Source organism: Physeter macrocephalus, chromosome 11 (genome assembly GCF_002837175.3).
Source record: "Physeter macrocephalus isolate SW-GA chromosome 11, ASM283717v5, whole genome shotgun sequence".
Lineage (NCBI taxonomy): Eukaryota > Metazoa > Chordata > Mammalia > Artiodactyla > Physeteridae > Physeter > Physeter macrocephalus.
In genome coordinates, this window is record NC_041224.1 from 113,009,567 (window position 1) to 113,034,011 (window position 24,445).

The following is a 24,445-nucleotide window of genomic DNA, read 5'->3' on the forward strand; positions in this document are numbered from 1 at the left end:
CGCCCGGAGCCGGTGCTCCGCAACAGGAGAGGCCACAACCAACAGAGGCCCGCGTACCGCAAAAAAAAAAAAAAAAAAAAAAAAAAGTTTAAAAAGCCCTTCCATCACCTCTCATGTTTCTAGCCTTTTTTGACTTTTCAGCAGGTAGAAACAGTATAAAAATACGTGATATTTTCTACTCATCACCAGGAAACTTTCAGATTAGAGGTATGAATGAGAAATTTAAAAAGGAAAATCTAGATTCCTAAGCCCACCATCTAGAGTCATACATACACTGAGGTTTCACTGGCATTGATGTTTGTATATGGGTGAAATTGTTACTATAATTTTTGGTGGTCGAGGGAGTGATTTCTATCAAAAGAAAGACCCTTACACAGCAAGGATCCTGTATGCATCCTAGTATCTATCCCCTAACCCCCGACAAAGGCTGGAGTTTCAAGTTGAATTTAGGCAAAAGGACGTAATATTTGAGAACAAGCAGCAAAGGCTTCAAAGGCAGAAAATTAATAACTGATTATTATCTTTTAAAAAAATCAGTGTTAGTAAACATTCTACCCATAAAGTGTGACCCCCTTTCCTCTATGCCATTACTGTTTGTTTTTAGTGGAAAGGCAAGAATTAAAAGAATGGCATGTTAAAATCAGGAAATTGGAATTTGTATGTCAAGGTGTGTTTACTGCACATAAAAGTTAAAAAATGGATCAAATATCTGTATATTTTTTTCTATTTGCTACAAATGCATGGCAATGGAGACAACATCTGGAAAACTTTTTTATTTCCTGTTAACCTGCCTAATTGGAAACATGAACACATGAATCCCATCTTACCTTGGTGTTAGATTTAAAGTGTAACTTTTAACAATTCATATCACCGTAGCCCAGTTACTATATTTAAATGTCAGCACCCCAGAAAGCATAACATTCTATTATAAGGTTAAATGACCTGTGTAGACACATAATCTCTCTGATGTCTTAAGTACTGGATATTGGGAACTGGAGTGACCATGTAAAGTCTAATGTACAGGGTTAGAAGACAGAACATTATGTGCAAAAAGGTCAGTTTGTGATATCTTACATCTGTGTAAGGGTTCTGTGGCACTTAACTGGCATATTATCAAAATTAAATAAGTTCTTAATCATGGGGCATCCCAGAATCTTTAATAAGTGAAAGACTATTCACTTCCAAGATGTAGATGACCTGGATGTAGTACACAATATTTTCTTAACTGTCTTCATGAGAACATCTTAACCCCCACCCTCTTCCATGAAGGAACTCAAAAGACATGATCTTCCAAAAATATGTTGGGAAACATTGATTTAAAAAACACTTTATAGGAACTTCCCTGGTGGTCCAGCGGCTAAGACTCCACGCTCCCAATGCAGGGGGCCCAGGTTTGATTCCTGGTCAGGGAACTAGATCCCACATGCCGCAACTAAAAGTTGCCCCAACTACAGATTCCGCATGCCGCAACTAAAGATCCTGCATGCCACAACAAAGAAGGATCCTGTGTGCCACAACTAAGACCCAGCGCAGCCAAATAAATAAATAAATAATTTTTAAAAAAATAATAAATATAAAACAGTTTATATATTATTTAATTTAATCCCCCCAAAACATTCCTGTGAAGCACACACACCAAGTCAGATGAATTCTAAGCCATAATTAAGGAAACAAAAAGAGGGTTGCCAAAAAATGGAAAAGCTTTGACTGGAACCTGACCTTCTGACACTAAGTTTTCACTATGACTAACTTCTTATGGAACACAGTACCTATTCAGAAAATTTTCTAAGTTTGTTTTCTTTTCCTTATAATAGATCTTTGTTTTATTTTTCCCTTTATCTTAGATATATATACACATAATCTGTGGGCTTTATTTATTGGAATGTGCAGAAGATAACAAGATTACTTTAGAGCTGCAGAACATGTCTTCAGAAGAAACAATTTCACTAAAATTCTTCATGCAGTAATATAAAAAAGAAAAATATTCGAAGAAATATGATGAACATATAAGATGAAGCAAAAGAAGTATAAACTAACCTCTCAGTACACACAAAAGAGAAAGAACTCAAATTTTGCATATTTTTTCTAGAGAAAGAAAAGTTGACTCTTTCATGATGTAAGTAAAATCACCAGTTTGTGCAAATTTTCATTTTCCCACTCATATTTAGCAATATTATTCTCTGGTTTTCTATCATGATTACCTCTTTTCCACCTACTCTTGATCGTCTTTTTAGACTAAGAGAACAAAGCCAGGTATTTACAAGATGTATATTTAATCTTGTTCTGTGAAGATAAATTACCATGTTTTGTAGTCAAAAAGGAATGCATGCATGTGCAGTTGGGGCAAATTCTGGACAAAAGATACAATGAGACCAAAAAACCCATCTGCCACTTTTGAAGAGCTGGGAGCAAAAGCAGGGTAATGCACATGCCCCCTGCACACAACACTACCTAAGGGGTGGCAAACCACCTACGCACCCCTTCGGCCCGAACACTGGATACATCCCTACCCTCACCCCATATAAGGAACCAACTCGCACCCGCCTTGGGGAGGGAGCAAGGGAAACTGTTGCTTGTTTTCGTTCCCCCCTGTTGCAGCAGGGGTCCCAAATAAAGCCTTGCCTGAAAAAAAAAAAGAATTAAGGTAAGAAATACTTTATTGTCTTATTGGCATGCTCTGTGATTCTGTATCCCTCTGTTTCCTTGAGCTGTGGCTACATAATTTGTTCAACAAATATTTACTGAGTGTCTACCAGGGGTCAGGCATATGTTAATGTATATATGTTCAGCTTTACCCCAGGATTTGAGTCAACTGTGTTCTCTGTTACAATGAAATTATGTGTCTCTATGTTCTCTATTTAGGAAATTCTCAATATCAAGTTATTTGAACTTGTTCCTAGGAGCTAGATTTACAACTTAGTGGTGGCAATACTAGTAGTATAAGTTTGGAATCTTTACTATATGCTAGGTACTAAGAATTTCACAAAATTATCACACTCAATTCTTATAACATCTGTTCAAGGTTTCTGGATAAGGAAAGTGAGAGTCAGAGAACTTAAGTAACTTATCCAAGCTCCTAAGACTCTTAAGCCTGATGTGAGAACCCAGGCAGTCTAACCCCAGAACTTAGGCTCTCTAAACTCTATGTTATCCATTGCCTCAATGCCTTCCTTGGACTCAAATCCATTTAGGACATGTCCTGCCTGTTCTAACTAGTATGCTTCAGGGGCCACGCCACTTAAGCCTCCTCACTTTGCTCTCAGAGTGCATTTGAGCATGTTGTCTGGATTTCTGAATGCTGCCTTGTCAGTCTTCTCACTGCAGTGTCCTCTGTACCTGTTATGACATCCACCTTGACAATTTGGATTCCTCGCCTTCCTAACTGGAAAAACTTCTTCCTTACAGCTTATTCTGTTTTTAAGCTCATGTACCGCCACAGTGTTGTTTTGTGTTACCAAATCCCCTCCTGATCTTGAGGTTCCATTGCCTTTAAAGATATCACTCTGACATGTTCTCTGATTTCTTTTGCACCCAATGCCCAATTTTTCCCCCCAGGTCTAAGCTTCTGAGACAGCTGTAACATCTAGAACAATGAGCAGCCACTCTACAAACTCTTCCTCCTCATAAAACATCATAGTTTTCTAATTAGAGCCTAAAATGGCATTATTTATTTATACAAGAACGAGGGCATTTTGACTGTCACAACTAGTTGAAAATAGCTTCTAACAAAGTTTTCTTGCCTTTAAACTTTCTTCTCTATAATATGTCATCCCCCAATACTGATCTGATCATAAAAATTTCTTTTTCAAAATATTTCAATAATTCACAATCACCAAAGCATAATGAAATCCAGTTGACTTGGCACAATATCTAAGGATCTCCATGAACTCATATGAAAGCCATTTCCCAGTCTTACCCAAGCGTACTCTGTCCTTTCACAGCAGTCTCTAAACTATGGTAGGCATACTCTTGGGGAACCAGAAGATTTTAAAGATATGTGATAAGAGGGATAGTTTTAAGAAAATGTGCTTTGTTTACATTTGTGTCTCTACTGCTTGGAACATGGTGAGTACTCAGTAACTATAATACTTTGAATGAATGAATGAATCTTAACAGTCTATAAATATTCTTCCAATACAGATCTATTTGAGAAAATCCCCACAGTCTTCAAATTCTCCATCCCCAAGTTGCCTTTCAGAATAAGTTTTCTTCCACGTTCCAAAAGGAAGGCATGCTTCTCACACATTCCAAATATTACTAGGGTACCTTGCCACGGGGAAGAAAACTGTCTGGGAGAAAAATAAAAGGAAAATTTGATACACTGTGTTGATATGAAGTGAATGACCCTAATAACTTGGAAATCAGTTCTTTTGCAATTTAGTTTCTAATTCATGCTTTCACCAAAATTAGAGAAGCATTTAATAGATTTATTAACAGAGAGAGAATTAAAAGAGAGGATGAATTTCGAAGATAAATCACTGGGATAGTTTTGGGAGGGCTTACAGCTGGGCTCCTACAATTTAGAAAAACAAATAAAGTTGTTGCTGAACTCTGTTTAATTCAAACAGTAAGTAATAATCACCCACCAATTTATGAACTAAATTTAAAAAAATCTCATTAAATAATGTATTTTCAGCAACATATCATTTTTTATGTTTAACAAAAATAGATCAAATTTTTTAGAATATTTATCTTGCTGGATAAGGGGTTTACTAATAATAACTGTAATAATAAATTCATCCAGGAGAATGCTTTAAACATTTAGTGTTGTAATCAAGAAATTTAAAAATATATACTTATGTTTAATGCAAATAAGTATGAAAGAGGGACCAGTAAAAGACTTTTAAGTATAAAAATACATTACATTGGAATACAGTTCTGTGGGAACAGTGTAACATAGTCAAAGAAAACAAGGAATGCTGTAAAATAAATTATTGCTTATAAAGCCTATGCATGTATTTTTAAAATGATTGCTAAAAAATATCAAATGTTTCTGATATTTAGATTCTAATGAGTATATTTAAATAAGTTATATAGCAGCTCATTTTCAAATATCAATATTTTTAGTACAGTACAAAATTAAAATTCTTTAAACTTCTGACAAAATAGTTCTGTCAACTTAAAAATACACAGAAATAAAGGCTTCTAGAATTCTTTCTGAGGACACATGAAATGGCTTGAAGCCACTCTTTTAAAATGATCTAGTTTTCTACTTACATTTCATAGTATATTTATTTTATTAAGGTGGCCCCTCAGCCTAATAACCCTTTCCAACATTTCTTTGGTTACCAAAAGTCTGTGAATCTTTCAAGATTTCACCAATGCTATATTTCTCTTTGAAGTAATCCTTCATTCCAATGCCCTGACCTCTGTCATAATCCGTGACTTTTTTTTTTAATGTCTTTATTGGAGTATAATTGCTATACATTTTTGTGTTAGTTGCTGCTGTATAACAAAGTGAATCAGCTATAATGTATACGATATTTCCACAGCTATCCTGACTTGTAGCTACTTGTATCTATCTGCTCAAATAGATGATAAATATCCTAAAAGGTTTCATTCATTGTTATATGACCCAGAGGCCCAGTAAATCGCTTTGTATCAAAGAAGGAAGTGCTTCAGGGTACTGATGAATGACTTAATATTTTTATTAATCGAAGGTAAAGGATACTAGGCTTAGAAAATGGAAGAACGATGGCAAAATCGACAAAATTAGGGAGAGAATAACTTGCAGGGAAAGACATTAGGAATAATCATTTGGTTTTCGGCTGGGTGGTTTGGGTAAGACTGGCACAGCAAAGTGGAGATGTCCTAAGGTCAGAAACAGGAGACTGAAGTGTCTGAAAGAACAGAGCTCAAGAGATAAATTAAGGAATGACCTGTGAAGAGATGACAGACAACTCTCTTAAAGTGGATGAGCTCACTCTGGGAATGAGTTCCAGATAAGCATAAATCATTTAGGTGAACAGAAGAAGTTCAAGAAGAAGGATGGAGCTAGCAGGGAAGGTGAAACGGGGCCTGATAAGTGCAGGGATGAAGTGAGGAGTGAGATTTAAAAAGGAGCAAATGATCAATGCTGTTGAAGGACTGAGACTAGTCAAGCAGGGTAAAGACTAAAAAATAGCCGAAGGGTGATAGTTGGGCAGAGGTAGAAGACCAAAGGGCCTTGTATTTTAAGAAAGGTGTGGAAACCAAAGAAAGGAATTTATGAATAAGAAAGGAAAGTAGCATAGAGCAGAAATCTGAAGTGTGGCAATATAAAACGTGCTGCAGTTATGAGAGGTGGCAGACATATCGAGCTCACAGTTTGTTATTACTGTTATTTTGTTTTAAAGTTAAGAATGGGAAGAGGACTGCCTCCCAACAGAGAAATAAGAATGATGGGGGGGCTTCCCTGGTGGCGCAGTGGTTGAGAGTCCGCCTGCCGATGCAGGAGACACGGGTTCGTGCCCCGGTCCGGGAAGATCCCACATGCCGCGCAGCGGCTGGGCCTGTAAGCCATGGCCGCTGGGCCTGCGCGTCCGGAGCCTGTGCTCCGCAGCGTATCGAAAAAAAAAAAAAAAAAAAAGAATGATGGGGGAATTTTAGGAGATAAGTGCAAGGGGATACACTTAATTGATGGCCTGTAAAATTCTTACATATTATTTTCCTACACTTTGTATTCAGCATCTTTACAATTCCAAAATGCTTTTCCTTAGATAAATAAGTTGATATTTAAGATAAAGAGGAAAAATAATAGTAAATAAATTAGAATTAAATTCATAATAGTAAATCAATTGAATATATAGAATTATATTCAAATCAAATAGAATACAATATTCATATATTCAATAATAGTTCCAAAATGCTTTAATATACTGTATCATAAACAGAAGCTCTAGTATTGTTCCTTAGATAAATAAGTTGATATTTAAGATAAAGAGGAAAAATAATAGTAAATAAATTAGAATTAAATTCATAATAGTAAATCAATTGAATATATAGAATTATATTCAAATCAAATAGAATACAATATTCATATATTCAATAATAGTAAATCAATTAAAAATAATAGTAAATCAATTAAGTATTATCCTAAAGCTTTTTATGCATTGTGATACTATGTTAGAAAATAAAAATTAATTTAGACTGAACAAGCCTGTGTTGATAAATTATATTAAATATATCACGCCCACATCACTTATTTTAGATTTTAAGTTTCTAAGCCTTCTAAGATGTAATTGCATCTCCTTGTAGAAGTCAGTTTTCTGTCAGATACCCTTAATAATAGTAAACTATCTTTTTATTCTTATTTTGTTGACATGAATAGAAAAAACAGTAATTTCAAATTTACCTTTTTAAAAATCAAGATACAACTTTTAGAATAAATAGGATATAAATAGGATCTTCTGGGAATTTTTGAACCAAGTTTAACATCTACATTAATTAACATTCTTCTGAAACATAATAATAAAATGATGAAGCATTTAGGGATAATGAAAATGGCTATTCGAAAATATATAAATAAGGGATAACTATGCCAAAAGATTCACACTTGCCTCAATTTTCCAACTATTCAAAAATATCTAAAGAGCTTGGTTTTCCAATGACTGAATCAGACCTTGAAAAGCCTTCACATAGGTTATGTAAAGAAGATGAAATAGAAAAAGAAAGAAGTCTACTTTTTTACACATTCTGCATTTATACAACTTTGAAGTCTTCTATAAGCTAAGGTGCTTTTTTTTTTTTTACAAAAACAGAAACAAATCAAAATTCGACCAGAGGACTAACGGAACTACATGAGGGGAATTTTCTCCCATCAGCCATTTCGGCCCACTTGATCCCTTCTGGAGAATCAGAGACAGGAATGGGATGGGGCAGAACTTGTTAGACTCCAGGTATAACCATAAACCAGGAAAACAGCTTTCATAAGCTACAGACCACAGGGCAGAGAATACCAAATGCTTCTGGGTATCACTTTTATATCCAGAGGGACAGAATTCTGTTCCTCAAGATTAGTAAAAGAAAATCTTCCCCACCATTCAGCTGATTTCAATCATGGTACTTTTCCTGAACATATCACTTAGTGAGTTACAACCCTTCCCTTATCTCTTGCCTCATTACCATTTTGTCTTTTTAGGCTCAAAAAATGAGTTCTTTCTTTTGATAAGAAATATAAAACAGGGGAATGAGGGATTTCAAAGGACAAAACACACAATTCTTCTTAACTAACCAATTAACCATTAATAGAAAATAGAGTCTGGACTTTTGCTACCTGGTTGGATACTATGTATCAATATGTCTTCTTATGTGACAGGATAATGTCTCTGTACAATTTTAATTCAACAAACATTCATTCAACAAATATTTGCTAAATACCTAATGTTTGTCAGGAGCAATCTCTGGTGTTTGGGATATAGCAGTAAACAAAACAACAATATCCGCCCTCCTGAAATGTATATATTCCAGTGGAGGGGCTGGGGTAGAGGATGGGGAAAGAAACCCACAAAAAATATAATAAATGAAATTCTGTAATAGGCTAGAAGATGATAAGTTTCATGGGAAAAAGAGAACATAGGTCAGAGTAATTTTTGAGGAACAAGCTTGAAACAAATGTCAACTTTTGATAAAGTATGAACTCCTGAACCTCATATATTTATGCCAAGCCTTAATAAGACTCCTTATACAGGTTTTGTAACTAAAAATTCTACACATAAGTATGTTGCAAACATCAGACTATAAGTAAGCCTGAATAATACAATTTAAAGACTCGTGACAGGAAGGACTTGTGTGTTTTTGTCCCCAGTGTATCCACTGAGCCTAGAACAGTGCTTAGCTCATGGTATGTACTCAGTAAATATGAGTTTGATGAAGGAAGTGAAATATGGTTGGGGACAATGGGGCCGAGTGATAAGTGATGAGGATTCTTGAGATTTCAGGCCATAATATAAGAGCTGCTCAAACTCTTCATATGCTCAAGGGGCAGAATTTGACTTTCAACCTAACCAAACTCTTTTTTCACATTACAATGAAATTTTTGCCAAATGTATGTTTACTGCATCTGAGATGTTGATTGCAGCTACTCTTTTGCAAAGGAGATGGAGTCGGTTTATGGTGTATTTTATTTTTCTACCTTACTACAGAGTCAGCAGCTGATAATGTGTTGACAGGCTCAGGAGAGCCAATTAAAGGGCTATACACAGAAAATTAGACCTTCCTCTGCAGCTGCAATAAAATGTAGAAAGATATAACCATCCATGTTAACTGCAAAGCTCCTCTTATGTCCTGAAAGGAAGGATAAATGTCTTATCCTTATGCTAACTGTGGCAAGCTGCAAAGGAGTCTGCCTTCAGGACACTATGTGAGGGTGGAGACCAGGACAGCAGGGTCCAAGTGTGGAAAGATGTCATTTGCAGCTCAATGTTGCCAAATTAAGAATAAAAAAAAAAAAAAAAAAGAATCTGATTAGCAAGGACTAAGCTATGAATCTATGAATTGTCAGCTTAAGATCTGTAGTTATCTTCTTCCAAGAAAGCAGAGAACACTGTGGTAGTTCTCTGTGTTACATTAGTTGTCCAAAAGCACAAGAACACCATCTTTAGAAAATATGAGTCCCAGAAAAGTTTATGTCATTTTTTGTGTACAGCAGCAATTATTTTCAGTTGTCTGTACACATGGGCTCCTTTAGGGCAGAAATCATATCTTTTTCAACATTTTATTGTATAACCTCAATAAATGCCAGTTACATGAAACAATAAATGAAGAAATGTAATCTGTTTTGCTTTGCTAGCAATGTTCAACTGAAAATTATTCAATTAGACTGTAAATTAGAAATTATGATCAGCTTGCATGACAAGTAGAGAATTATGGAAGTTATATAAAAATGAGCACTTTCAATGGTCTAAATTGTCTAGACTAGATAGCTAGGTTGACCACGTTTAGCAAGCAACTGCTCCATTTCCTTTTGATCTGCAGAAAAAATTTTAAGTTACAGAAATTATATATATCACATAATACCTTTATTAACAAATTCTAGCTTTAAAAAGGGACTGGCTTTAAAAATGAGAAGAGTTAAGTAACAGTCTCAATATTAAATAAAAGGCTTACAGTGAGACACAGAGGACATTAATAAGGTCAAGATCATCTGATTCTCGGACATGTATTACTCTTTGACCTGATATGCTGACAGCTACGTACTCAATTCATGTAATTATCACAGCATAAAGGAGGAATGTTTATGAAGGCAAGATCATTGATAATGTAAAACAAAATGGTCTCAGCGTGTCCACTAAGAGCTAATGCTGAAACATTACCCATTTAATGAGAATTAATAATACATTAAAACCTAGAATTAAGTACATAAAAAAAAACCCCGCTGCCTAGACTCAGGAAAGATACTACACAGGCTGCAGTTTGATGCTTGATCTGCCCTTTCAGTTATTTAAAAATGTTCCTAAATATCTATGCCACAGATATTTGGATAACTTTTCTTTGTTTTGCGGAAGTTGAGGGGACATTTTATAGCCCCTACATAAAAAACAAAAAAGTACCTGAAGAATTGCAACCTCATTACGAAGTTGGCTTTCTTGTTTTGTTGGAAATCTTAACTTGTCAATGATCTTAATAGCTACATCTCTTCCTGTTTTACGATGTTTTCCTTTAAAATAAAAAAGGGAAATATTAGCATAATCTTATTATATATCATCTCTATCAAAGAATACCAGAATTTATAAAAACCTTTTGGAATTATAAAAATGCTTTACTGAATAAATTAACATTTCTGATGAGCACTGACTTATATCCATAAAGATTTCACTTCTTAGCTCCATTTTCTACATCAAATATGCACTATAAAATTAGCCACAATTTAGAACACAAAAGAATTAGGACATGAAAAGCTATTTGTATGAACAGCCTGATATTTTCTTGTAAAATATATGTTTTAGAAACAGGATATTGAGCTACTTGATATAGAAAATATTCATACCACGGGCAAAAGCACTCTCCTTAAGAAAGTATAATTTTAAAGTCCTAAAAAACGAATGTATGTTATAATGGAAAGAATAAAAGTCTTGGCTCTGTCCCTTATTAGCTTCATGATCTTGAGCAAATCACTTAAGCTTTCTGAGCTCCTCATCTTCAGTGGTAGGGCTGTTGTGAGAATTAGATGTAATAAGATACGTACAGTACACAGAGTGCCCAGATAACTATACACATTCAAAAATATGAATTATCATCATCATCATCATTGTCATCACCTGATAGTCCCTTTACATACATCACATCCCATTTAATTCTCAGAGAAAGTTTTCTAGGGAATCACAAGGTACCCTCAAGCTTTTAACTCCTACACTACTAGATTATAGAAGGTATAGAATATAGGAATGCTAACTGAATTTGAAAATGAACCTAATTACTCTTTATTTTGGTCACATACAAACTAACTTGAAATTCCATTATTTCTACATTTGGTGTAAATCTAGCATTCCTTTCTCCTACATCCCACTTTCACTATTCCTTCCATCTCCTTCCAGAATACTTCCCTTCCCAACTGACAAAACTATTGTCTTGCTTTCATGTTCTCTACTTTCTTCACATCACTTTTTAACTCTTTGACTCGCTGCAATCTCTATTCCAATGCAGACTTTTATTGCATCAACTGTCTTCAAGGTTGCAGCTTCTTTTGTCTCTATGCTTCTGTCACTATGGCAACTGACCTCTCTTCTGTGACTGTTCTTATCTGCCTCATCCCATATGTGTCCAGCTGTAATACATATATTTTTTAACATCTTTATTGGAGTATAATTGCTTTACAATGGTGTGTTAGTTTCTGCTTTATAACAAAGTGAATCAGTTATACATATATATATGTTCCCATATCTCTTCCCTCTTGTGTCTCCCTCCCTCCCACCCTCCCTATCCCACCCCTCTAGGTAGTCACAAACCACCGAGCTGATCTCCCTGTGCTATGCGGCTGCTTCCCACTAGCTATCTATTTTACATTTGGTAGTGTATATATGTCCATGCCACTCTCTCACTTTGTCACAGCTTATGGAGGCCTCTTCCTATGCCTGCTCCTTCACTGTTGGATGTTACAAATTACCTGGCACCTGCTGGTTTCTCTAACCTCATTTCTTATCCCTGTTTCACCTCCACACTATATGCAGTTACGCATATTTACCATGCTTTATATACCATGATTTTTTGCATGCAATTATTATACTGCAGAATTTTCTGTGTAGTACTTGGTCTCCGCTATTATATTGTTATGCCTTAACAAAAAGCACAATGGTTGCTGACTTGATAGATTTTCTATCAAAAAAAATTTGTGCATTTTGTAAGAATCAAAATTACTTTTAAAATAGAGTAGAATTTAATTAGCTTTTAAATAAAAAGCACAATATTATACTATGATAAATAATATTGAGTGAGACATTGTGATAATTTCAGAGCACTCCAACCTCACCAAAAAAAGTTAATCTGTTACTGATTATATTAAGGAAATGAAAGCTATGATGTCATTTTATAGGGCAGGTGAAACATTGATATTAAATCTTTCTTAAAGACTTGAAAAATGTCATTGAACTGGCTAGAATCAAAAACAGCAGAAGTTTTAACTAAATTCACCAAATAGCTTGACAATAAGAAAAAGGTAAAAATTCAGTACTTTACTTCAAAAATGTAAAAAATGCAAACCTTACCAAAATACATAATATTGTTAAAGATGTTAGAATTAAAGAATTTTTGAATGGACTTCTATAGCATTCTGATCAAATATGCTAAGAGGAAAAGGAATCTTTATGATTACAGCTGCCTTGTTTCTCAATATTTTGTCTAAATAAACCAATATTTAACCAGTATAGTGTATAGAGTTTGTTGATATTTAAGCAAAACTTTGTTGATATTTAGTAGTAGAAAAATTTCTCTTTCAAAACAGAAAGGTACCAAATTTCCATTTAGTGACTACCTCAAGAGAAATTTCTAAAGAGGTAAAACACAGAGAGACATACATAAAAACATATCTACATATAGGTCTTTTATATTTTTCTTGGAGATATTACTTTTCTAAACAAAAATGCTACAACTTTAAATTAATAAAAATACTTAGTGAATTAACCTACCTCCATAAACAATTCCAAACTGCCCAGAACCCAGTACCTCATCAGGAAAAATCTGATAAACTGTGCTGATGTCCTATAGGTGCAAGTCCAGAGAAAAACAAACATGAAGTGGAACAAAAGATTAGTCCTAATAAACTCTATAGTTTTATTAAATATACCATTAACACTGATAAATATTTTAAACATAAACAATTAAAATTTAAATGCTAGATGAAATCTACACTATAACTATAATATTAAAAACCCACTCTTCAATTTAATGTAATACTGTAATGTTGGACAACTATTCTAATCTTAAGCAGCAGAAATTTTCCAATGTTCAATTATATAGGTTTCATTAGAGAGAAAAAAGACTTAAAACTATATGTCATTTACATACATAATGTCAGTATTCAAAAAGTGATTTGCTTATTGCAATGGTTATTTAGAAATCTCACATTAAATAATCATGGCTCCCAAGCATATGTCTGTGTGAGTCCTGATTCCAACCATTTCATTCTTTATGGCTAAAATGCTGTGGCTGCCTCTTTATCAATCATCCACATCCACATGAATTTAAACTGAAGGAAGAGGGGGCTGAATCACTGTGAGTGAGCCAGAGACACCACAAAAAGATGACAATCCACGATGAAATTCTCATCTGTGAGGTAACCAAACTCTTCTACTTTTACCACTTCTGGAGGTTAACAAGTCTCCAAATGTCTACTCTTTCCTCTTTGAAATAATAATTGCTAAGTAAAGCATTCTGTTTTAGATGACTATGCTTAGTCTGTGATTTTGATGACCACATTCATGAAAGCACAATGCAATACTTTTTCACTTTCAGTATTCCTATGACATCCTATGGAATTTTCTGCCTATCCTCCACCCTTGTACTCTTTGTCCTTTCAAAAATAAAAGTCCTGGACTTCCCTGGTGGTGCACTGGTTAAGGATCCGCCTGCCAATGCAGGGGACATGGGTTCGAGCCCTGGTCCGGGAAGATCCCACATGCCGCGGAGCAACTAAGCCCGTGCGCCACAACTACTGAGCCTGCACTTTAGAGCCCATGAGCCACAACTACTGAGCCCATGTGTCACAACTACTGAAGCCCGCGCGCCTAGAGTCCATGCTCTGCGACAAGAGAAGTCACCGCAATGAGAAGCCCACACACTGCAACGAAGAGTAGCCCCCGCTCACCACAACTAGAGAAAAGCCCACGTGCAGCAACGAAGACCCAACGCAGCCAAAAATAAATAAATAAATAAATAAATAAATAAATAATAAAAGTCCTTTCACATCACATCCTACCCTCTGCATATTCCCTACATTGCTATCCTTTCCCTTTGTCCTTCCCCCCAGAAAACAACTACAAGTTCTCTCTATCCTGTGATCCCTTCAGAGTATCCATGGTTCAGAGTTCAAGGTTGTCTGAAGACAAGAAAATCAATTAATACTACTCCAGTATTCTGAGTCCAAACTACTACTCCATCTTTCTCTGATAACTCAATGGCCACCCAGAATTTTCAGCCAAACAGGGTGGAAGAACCCCACAGGAATCTAGAATTTCCCAAGAGGCTTATAGGTAGATCAGTATTTCCCAAAGTCTTCTCTGGCTAAGCAAGAACAACAGGAACCTTCAGGTCTTTAGAAATCTATCTCATGATTGACAGAACAAGAATATGTCTAATTTTCATTACAAAGTTTCCCTAATTCTCTCAATCATATTTGGTTTTCAGTTTACTTTATGCCAATTTAGCAAAGTTTGCAAAGCTATGCTAGTGATGAATCGAGTTTCATGGAGTTTATTCTTTAAAAAATAGACTCAGATCAGTGTAAGGTTACAAACTTTTTCCTTTTGGTGACAGGCATAGCAGTCAAAATAGAGAGAAAGATCGAGTCACAGGATGAGGTAAGAAAGGCCTTATTACTTTTGGGCTGCTTGCAACAGTGACAAAGTATAACCAAAAGAAGCAAACATATGACAGAGTGTAAATTATTTCATAATATGTATGATCTACAATTTTCAAAAACTGAGCTGAAAAGATGGAGTTATGTGGCACAGCTGACTAGGGTGCTAGAATGTAGATCCATAAAATCTGATTTATGCAGCTTTCTGAGGTCTCCTTGTTAAGTACAAGTGATTGTAAGAGTATATGCAGCTCCTTGTCAAACGACAGCACTTCTGGGTAGTAATCAAGCAATGAGAATAAGGACATGTTTAAGTTTTCATGCAACTCAAATAATTTATTTCATTTTATCTGGTATTACATAGTATCAACCATTTAAAATTCCAGTACCAAGATGCTCAAACATGTGAAAAATCAGGCATTGCATTATAATTGTTTATCTGAGATGAAAAATAGGTATTTAACTTTCCACACTACAGAACAGATGACAGAAAATCACTAAGAGAACTGATACAATGTAATGTTTCTAAAATTTTATAGAAGAAAAACATCCAAAAGGACCCTATTTTATTTTCTAGAAAACACTAAAAAATTAAAATTTCAGATCAATAAAAATGTATTTTATGATGCTCTTATTTTCAAATAAAGGATCACAGTATCAAGTTTTATATTAGTAGGTACACACTCACCACATTTTCTTGAATCTGGCAATTTGATACCGAAATACTCACAGAAATATCTCCTGGAAATACATGTTAAAAAATACACAAAATAAGTAAGAGAGATAATAGCAAAACAAGTAAATACATGCTTGTTAATCAAGCTGCAGGGCTGTTTTAAAACCATAATAATTAGACTTTTCTAGAAAAATGTCTATTAGAATGTTTCTTTCCTTTTACAGTTACAGATTTACTCTGTACTTGGCTTTGAAAAATAATATTTTGTCAGTTTAGAGTTAGGAGTCGTAAAGACTTGGGTTCAAATACTGGTGCACCATTTCGTAACTCTGGTACAAGCTGAGACAACTTAATGTCTCTAGGGCCTGATTCCCTCACCTGTAAAACAGGCTAATCATTAACATCTACCTATTGGGGTTATTTTAGGCATTAAAATAGAGACTTCACATAAAATGCTTAGCACCCAACTAGGCATGTATATTCTATTAATATGTACATTGGTTGTAGAGATCAATTAAAAAGTTGTGATAGACCATCAGATAACACACTGTGATGTGAAAACAGAGGGCTTTTTGTCATAGGCTTCATTATTAATAGCCATTATAAGATTTTAAGTTGCATTTTAAATAGATACTCCTCTAAAATATCTTTTACAAATTCACCTTCAATACTTGATCCTGTTTGCATTTTGGTAAAATTTATCTCATTCTACAATGAACAGAGATTTCTTCCTGGGATAAAATGATCAAGAGTTTCCAGGTACTCTGCACACTAAGCATCCTGCCCGGAATAGCATATTAGGTGGTTTTCATGACACATGTTAACTCACATTTACAAATGGCATGACTGGCATTCCAGGTCAAGCTCAAGCTGACTAGATTACTTCTTCTTTTATGACCAACAGCTCTAGGTTTCTGCTATTGCCTAATATATTGGGTTGACATGTTCAAAATTTTAATGTAAAATGAAAAATAGGATCATTTAATGAATGAACTATCTTAGTATGTGTAGCAGCAGCTTTTATTTGGAGACCCTATGTTCGCCAATAAAATAAATCATCCCCAAAGAGTCTCTCTTCACCTGTTCTAAAGATAGTCAGAAAACTACCAGACTCACTGTGCACGTTGGTTCCTGAACCCACGGAGGAACCCTTGGGAATAACGGGCATGAGGGCATGCCGGATCGCCATCTCCCACATACTGGCTACGTCTGCACCAATGCCGCTGGTGAGGACACTGCTACTTGGTGGTGGGCTGGAGGGATTGACCACATTTTCTCCCACATAATACACGACATTTGCTGTAGTGATCTCAAAACAGTGAGGACTGGCCCCGCTAGGGATTAAAGCTGATGGTTTTGCTGGTTCCAGAGATAAAATTTCTGATAAAGGAATTTCCTGTGGAAGAAAGAGTGTGTTAAACTCAGTTTATCAAAACTATGTAAACTTTCAAATAAAATTCATGCCAGGGACGTGAGAAATGGCATTACAATCAGCCATCAAATGGTTTCATAAGACACAGAATATTACTAAGAAAAATACAAAAATACCTTTAGTAGGGGAAAATTTATCATCTCCTTTCTACAGAAAAATTCAAGTGACTTTTTTACTATGTTCATGTGGTAAGAATAAGTAAGAATAAGAATAATAATTTTGAAGCTGCATCAAAATCTAAGACTTAGAATGTAAATGATAATTTTTATAATGGTGAGGTAAAATCACGACCCTTTTGAAATGCATTTGGGTATGAGCAGCTGTTTTTAAATTTCAACTATTCTTTAAGGCACTGAAAATGAATCGTACAATTTGATTTGATAGATGTTAATATAATAATATAGCCACATGAATAGTTTTAATGAGAAAAACCACAGAGAGTGGTTTTAAAAGTAGTTGCTTTTTGTTTGTTTTGTTTTTAAATTACATCTGCTTAGTTTTTTATTGAATTAAGTATAAAAGCCCAGTTAATCAACTCATTAAATTGACGGTCAAGGCAGGACACTTGAACTACATTAACAGGATTTAAAAAGTGGTTGGTCTTTTAGTAGCTCTCTGGTAATCCCACACGCGCACACACAACACATACACAAATTTGTACAGTACTCTGGATATAGGATTTCCCCCCATTATCTTATATAATGTGCTGTTCACAATCTGCAGTATTTTGAAAACTATATAAATTGGACATGACCTAATTAGAGATGTCTGATAAACTCTTACAAAGTATTTGGGAACTTCAGCTCTAGTCCCGAAAAGATCAATTTTAAACTATAAAAAAGGAAAATTCATATAAAATCACAGCAGACTTAACAGACATCTTTGAAAAAAAATATTAAATTGCAACTCAGTTTTCTACTTTTTCAAATATGACTGAGAAAAAAAGAAGTACAAGTAGTAATGTCTGCATTTTTTAAAAAAACTATTAACCGAGTGGACTTGGGGAAGAAAAAAAAAAAACTATACAGTATTATTGCACTCAACGAACGTGCAGAATTCCAAAATGTGCCAGCACTGAAAAACTGCTTTGCGTTGAGGTTTTCCAAGAGGTACAACGAGCCTGCCAAGAAAGCATCTGGTCTGTACTAACAGCTTGCTGTCTTCAGTACAGGCCTTCATAATGTCAGTCACGCTGCTCTTGCAAAAATCCCTTAATGTAAAAGAGTATTCAGTGCTGATAGGTGGGGCTATGATCGATGGTGTGGGATTGAATCCATATGCACATTGAGCTTCATTTCATTGTCAAGAATTTGAACAAGCTGTTGCATGATGGAAGGTGACCAGCTTCCAGCTTAGACCACACAGGTACATCATTCAAAGTTATCTCAAATGCACCTGTTAACATACACTGGTTCTCAATCATGTTGCTCAAGAAGAAGACCATCATGCATGCATAGACCTTATTTTCTTGGCCTCACTGCCAGATGCTAGGAGCTTCCATGCCAAACAAAGCAAAAGGATCCTTGCCAACAATTATTAAGCCTAATTAATAGGCTAGCTTAGTCACGCTGCTCTTGCAAAAATCCCTTAATGTAAAAGAGTATTCAGTGCTGATAGGTGGGGCTATGATCGATGGTGTGGGATTGAATCCATATGCACATTGAGCTTCATTTCATTGTCAAGAATTTGAACAAGCTGTTGCATGATGGAAGGTGACCAGCTTCCAGCTTAGACCACACAGGTACATCATTCAAAGTTATCTCAAATGCACCTGTTAACATACACTGGTTCTCAATCATGTTGCTCAAGAAGAAGACCATCATGCATGCATAGACCTTATTTTCTTGGCCTCACTGCCAGATGCTAGGAGCTTCCATGCCAAACAAAGCAAAAGGATCCTTGCCAACAATTATTAAGCCTAATTAATAGGCTAGCTTGAAGACCAACAGGAACGATGCTATGTGTCTATATATTGGTTGAGGGAGGTAATCCTCGCCTTCAATGAGGATGCCTGGGTACCGCTGGCTAACAACCCGCGTGTACTCCTCAAACACCCACCTATAACCTCAGGAAACACAAATCTCGAACTTGAGCAGCGGCCCCGTGGCGTACTGCATCTTTAATCTCTTGCCAGGCATGCCGCCCAGGTTGGCCGAGGCATCGCTCTGGACCACCGTCGACACCACCACCAGAAGTAGCAGAAGCTTCATCTTAAAACAAGCCAGCCATTTCGGCCACCCTCAGACTCTAAAAGTAGTTGCTTTTAAGACAACATAGATACTAAAAAAATTAATCACCACATTGTCTTCCAGGAGGTATAGAGTGACTAAGAAATAATAACTTTTAAAACAAATTTGTAATTGAAAAGTTAACGAGGTCTCTTTTTTCTGTTAGATCTGTGTAAAGGGGCCATGGAGAATGACACCAACTATGCCTGAGCCTGCATTAATCTTGAAGGAACAAGTATATACTGTCTTCAGTATGAATTTCTTTTGGAACCGTGTTTTACTGGGTGATAACATTATGTGACACCTGTATTATTTCATGTAGAGAGACAGAATGAAAATAGCTGACAAATTTTTTTCTAGAGGAAAGTGTTCTTTGTGAATATTGACAACACATGGAGAAATCATATGTTTCTTAACCCCCAGTGACGTACTGCAAGGCTACAGATGCAAAACAAAACCAAGAAAGTTGGATAGAACAGATTTCAGGAATTTACTTTTCGCTAATCTTCTGTGACCTTGAATTTTCTAGTTAAATCACATATCTCTGCTAAAATAGTCAGTTAAGCTTCTTCTCTCCCCCTCCCCCTCCTGCCCCACCATCACATGGGGTCAGAAGCATTCCACAGGGATATCTGAAATTCACAGATGACTAACATGGGGTCACAACCTGATTCCCCCCAAATGTGTAAACTACAGAGAAGAAAAAATATCGCTTGGAGCAAGCTCCAAAAGAGTCATGTCTATTGGATGTATTTTGTACTTCTGATACTCTACATTCCCATGAGAAAGAAAGAGGGGACGTGAAACTTCAGTCAAGAAAAGAGCCACCCTTACCTTGTAGTACCTGCTTCCTGTGTCATTTTGAAAGAGGGTAATACACTTGCTATCCAATCTCCAATAGTGCCGTTTCCGCTGAAACAGAAGTTGGATTTAGTATCTTTTAAAAACTTAAAAAATATCCAAGATAGATAAAAATCAAAAACATTTTCCCACTGGGGACATAAGATTCGATGGTGGAAAGTGCATGGGCTTTGGACCAGGAAGACTAACACTCAATTTCAAGACTCTAGAAGGTGACTACTCAGCAAATGTGTGGTGAGTTTCTGTGGCTACATCCGAGAGTTATGAATAATAAAGGAGATGATGTATTAGCACCCAAGCAGTGCCTGGCACTTATTGCATGTATAGTAAATAGAAAACTCCATTTTAAAATTTATTTGATGGCTTGAAGAGCTAAAGGTGGATTTGTAGTTGTAATAAAATAAAAAGGCTTAACAGGAGATATAATATTTATATATTCTTATTATTTTAGAACATAAGGCATGCCATGCTGATCCAGCCAGGTATTCTGGCTTCCATTAGAGATGGAAGAGCTCTCTGACTGTTACAGCAGAACTAAAGAATGTTCTGTAGGATGGCAAGGTTGACTCCATGGCATCAACTTAACAACATCAGGAGAGTGCATCAATAACTCAATTCTCTCTTAAGCTCACTGCAGATCTAAACTTCTATGATTTGGTGATCAGGTCCTTGTGTGTCTGTATGTGTGTATGTGTTTCTTCTTTTTAGACCAAAACGCCCTAATACTATTCTTGGTCTCTTCCACAACCTATCTTAGGCTAGTCAAATACACTAAATATGCTTCAAATATTTTACCATGTCTAGGAAGGACTGGATAGTATTCAGTTGAGTCCTACAGTAAGTCATGTAAATCTCCCTCCAGAAGAGAAGGTTGAGATTATAGCTAGGGCGATTAGGTTATAGATGTCCATTTATCTAAAGAAATGATAGGAATCCTATAGCTAGGGGGTGATGAGGAAAACACTACGAATAGCTGAGAAAGAAGCTTAGCACTAAATGTCATTTAGCTTAACTGAAACATACATCAATTTTTTTCTCTCTTACACACATGCACAAACTCATTCATCAACTATTAGGAAAATAAGGAGTAATGAACTACTCAGACTATATGAAAAAATTAAAATGTGTTGTCTTTTATCTAATAAAATATAGGATTCCTGTATTTCTGAATAGGTCAGTTTTTAAGTGAACACCTAAGGATTTAAGAAGTATATAATAGTTATCATTGTTTCTTCTCTCCCTAAAATGCAGTGCTTTAAAAAAAAAAAAAACCTGAATCACAGAAGAGTGTTCTGAAAGCAAGCCTGTAAAATGACAGGCAAGACATTCAAGTTGTTTGGAGATCATCTCAAGTAATGGAGGGAAATGAGTTTGTTTCCCTGAGATTGCTGTCTACACTTTTTTCTAACTCAGTTGTTTGCTCAACTACTTGGGACACTCAGAGACGGTGAACGTGCTCCCCCAATCCGGTGCGCTGCCTGCACTGAGGTTTGTTCCTGGTAACCCAGACATCCCACAGTGTTGACAGGGCATCAGCAGCTCCTCTAATTAAAGCTCACAAGACAAGAGAAAATTTCTTGCTGTGGATCTTACCAGTGTGTCCTTGCTGGTGTAGTGGACCATCCATCCTTCTTTCATCACCGTGCTGCTTTTCCTCTTCGTGTGTTTGACAGACTGCACTACTCTCATGAGTGGGATATTGTTGCTTGTTGATGGACTTGAAAAGTCAAAATATTTTAGGGAAGAAATGTTTTTAGATACAGATCTTCTTTTCCTGCATAAAACCTTATTTCAGCTATTTCAAAGTGAAAGTAAAAAAAAAAATTCAAATCCCATTTTTAGTGAACGGTACTGCCAGAGTACCATAGTTCAGAATCTGGATTACTCTGAAGAGTGATAGGCGCTTTATATGTACACCTTAACAATCCCGAGGGAGGATAATAAGCACCTTGGTTTTCAGGTTGAACTGCATGGTGCTCAGTATTGGGGTGAACATTGGGTAGATTACAGTTTTAGTGTACTGAGGCCACAGTATTCAGAATCACACATAAACGCTTATTTGCTTGCTACATATTACAGCCGTAATATTAATCATTTAGAGATAATACCAGTTACTGTGAATTTCAGTCTCTCTCTGGATAATTTCACAAAAATTAGAATCTGCTGTTGAAACTGTCTTTTAAACAACAATTGCTCACGGAATTATGCCCATCCTTCATGTCTTTCTTTCTCTGTCTTTTCTGTCTCGGTGTCTTCCTCTCTCCTTCACTGCCCCCAACCACAGGCCCACCTGCCCACACCAATCTTTTGATACTAAAGAAATGTACACCTTTGAAAGACAGTGGGGTCATAAGACTAATATTTTCCAGTATTTAAAAAATATTTCTCATGCTATTGAATAGAATAAAATCCACTTATTTTATTGCTCTCCTCTCATGAACAATTTCAGTCAGTCAAGGAATATGGCATTTGTAAAATGGACACAAAAGTTTGAATACACTTTATAACAAAAATCAGAGGTTTGGAAACTAGTTTTGTAAAGAGCCAGGTAATACATATTTCAGGCTTTGCAGAATACTTAACTTTGTCATTGTGGTGCAAAAGCAGCCAAAGCCATAGCTATGAACGGTCCTGGTTATGTTCCAATAAAACTTTATTACAAAACAGGCAGCAGCCTGATTCGGCCATAGTGTGCCGACAACTAATATAAAAAATGGGGATCATCTACAAATCAAAAAGTACAGATAATCAGATGACAAATATGAAACTCCACACACTTCTGAAATAAAATCAAGAACAGTAAGGTCCAGACGTATGTGATATTTGTAATAGGGGCCAGCTATAAAAATAGATGGTGTCCGCTGAGGTTGATCCCTGATCTCTGTATGTGCACACAATGAGCTTTTTTTTTTTTTAACGTCTTTATTGAAGTATAATTGCTTTACGATGGTGTGTTAGTTTCTGCTTTATAACAAAGTGAATTAGCTATACATATGCATATATCCCCATATCTCCTCCCACTTGCGTCTCCCTCCCTCCCTCCCTATCCCACCCTTCTAGGTGGTCACAAAACACCGAGCTGATCTCCCTGTGCTATGCGGCTGCTTCCCACTAGCTATCTAGTTTATGTTTGGTAGTGTATATATGTCCATGCCACTCTCTCACTTCGTCCCAGCTTACCCTTACACAATGAGCTTTGAATAAATATTAACTTAGTAGTAAATTTGTCATTTGCACATACGTGTAACCCTCACATGCAAAAGAAAATGGGTCAAAAAATGAGGCAATACCAGGAAAGGATGCAAACTACACTTCTCCAAGGGAATCCCGACCTCCTAATTCCAAAGTTAGGAGTCTCCTCCATAGTACACAACTCATTTATAAACAAATTATAGACATACCTCGGAGATATTGCAGGTTTGGTTCCAGATCACGGATATAAAGCAAATATGGCAATAAAGCGAGTCACATGACTTTTTTGGTTTCCCAGTGTATATATAAGTTATGTTTATACTATACTGTGGTCTACTAAGTGTGTAATAGCATTATGCTTAAAAAAACCAATGTATCTACCTTAATTAAAAATTAGTTTATTGCTTTAAAAAATGCTAACCATCACCTCAGCCTTCAGGGGAGATATAATTTTTTTGCTGGTGGAGAGTCTTGCCTTGTTGACGGCTGTGGACTGATGTGGATGGTGTTTGCTGAAGGCTGGTATGACTGTGGCAATATCTTAAAATAGGACAACAATAAAGTCTGCAGCATCGATTGACTCTTCCTTTCACGAATGATCTCCCTGTAGCACGCAATGCTGTTTTATAGCATTTTACCCACAGGACTTCTTTCAAAATTGGAGTCAATCCTCTCGAACTCTGCTACTGCTTTATCAACTAAATGTATGTAATATCCTAAATCCTTTGTTGTCATTTTAACAAACTTCACAGAATCTTCATCAGGAGTAGATTCCATCTCAGGAAACCACTTCCTCTGTTCAACCCTTAAAAGTTTTATCATGACATTGCAGTCACATCTTCAGGCTCCACTTCTAATTTTAGTTCTCATGCTATTTCCACCACATCAGCAGTTACTTTCTCCACTGCAGTCTTGAACCACTCAAAGTCATCCGTGAGGTTTGGAAACAACTTCTTCCAATCTCCTGTTAATGTTGATATTTTGACCTCTTCCCATTAATCATGAATTTTTTTTTTTTTTTTTTTTTTTTTTTTTTTTTTTTTTGCAGTACGCGGGCCTCTCTCACT

The 24,445-nt window shown here is 35.9% G+C and overlaps 1 protein-coding gene and 1 pseudogene across 5 annotated transcripts in view; both read right to left on the reverse strand.

Moving 5' to 3' along the window:
• PRKD1 (protein kinase D1) overlaps nucleotides 1-24,445 on the reverse strand; it is a 340,452-nt gene that overhangs the window by 29,590 nt on the left and 286,417 nt on the right. For all 5 annotated transcript variants that reach the window (XM_028495666.2, XM_024134023.3, XM_055088374.1 and 2 more), the window contains 6 exons: nucleotides 21,780-21,903; nucleotides 20,160-20,237; nucleotides 16,782-17,061; nucleotides 15,678-15,730; nucleotides 13,101-13,173; nucleotides 10,530-10,636 (listed from right to left, as the gene is read on the reverse strand). In XM_028495666.2, coding sequence (XP_028351467.1) covers nucleotides 10,530-10,636; nucleotides 13,101-13,173; nucleotides 15,678-15,730; nucleotides 16,782-17,061; nucleotides 20,160-20,237; nucleotides 21,780-21,903 — 715 coding nt within the window. The remainder of the gene's footprint in view (nucleotides 1-10,529; nucleotides 10,637-13,100; nucleotides 13,174-15,677; nucleotides 15,731-16,781; nucleotides 17,062-20,159; nucleotides 20,238-21,779; nucleotides 21,904-24,445) is intronic.
• Nucleotides 18,666-19,307, reverse strand: LOC102987512 (thioredoxin reductase-like selenoprotein T; annotated as a pseudogene).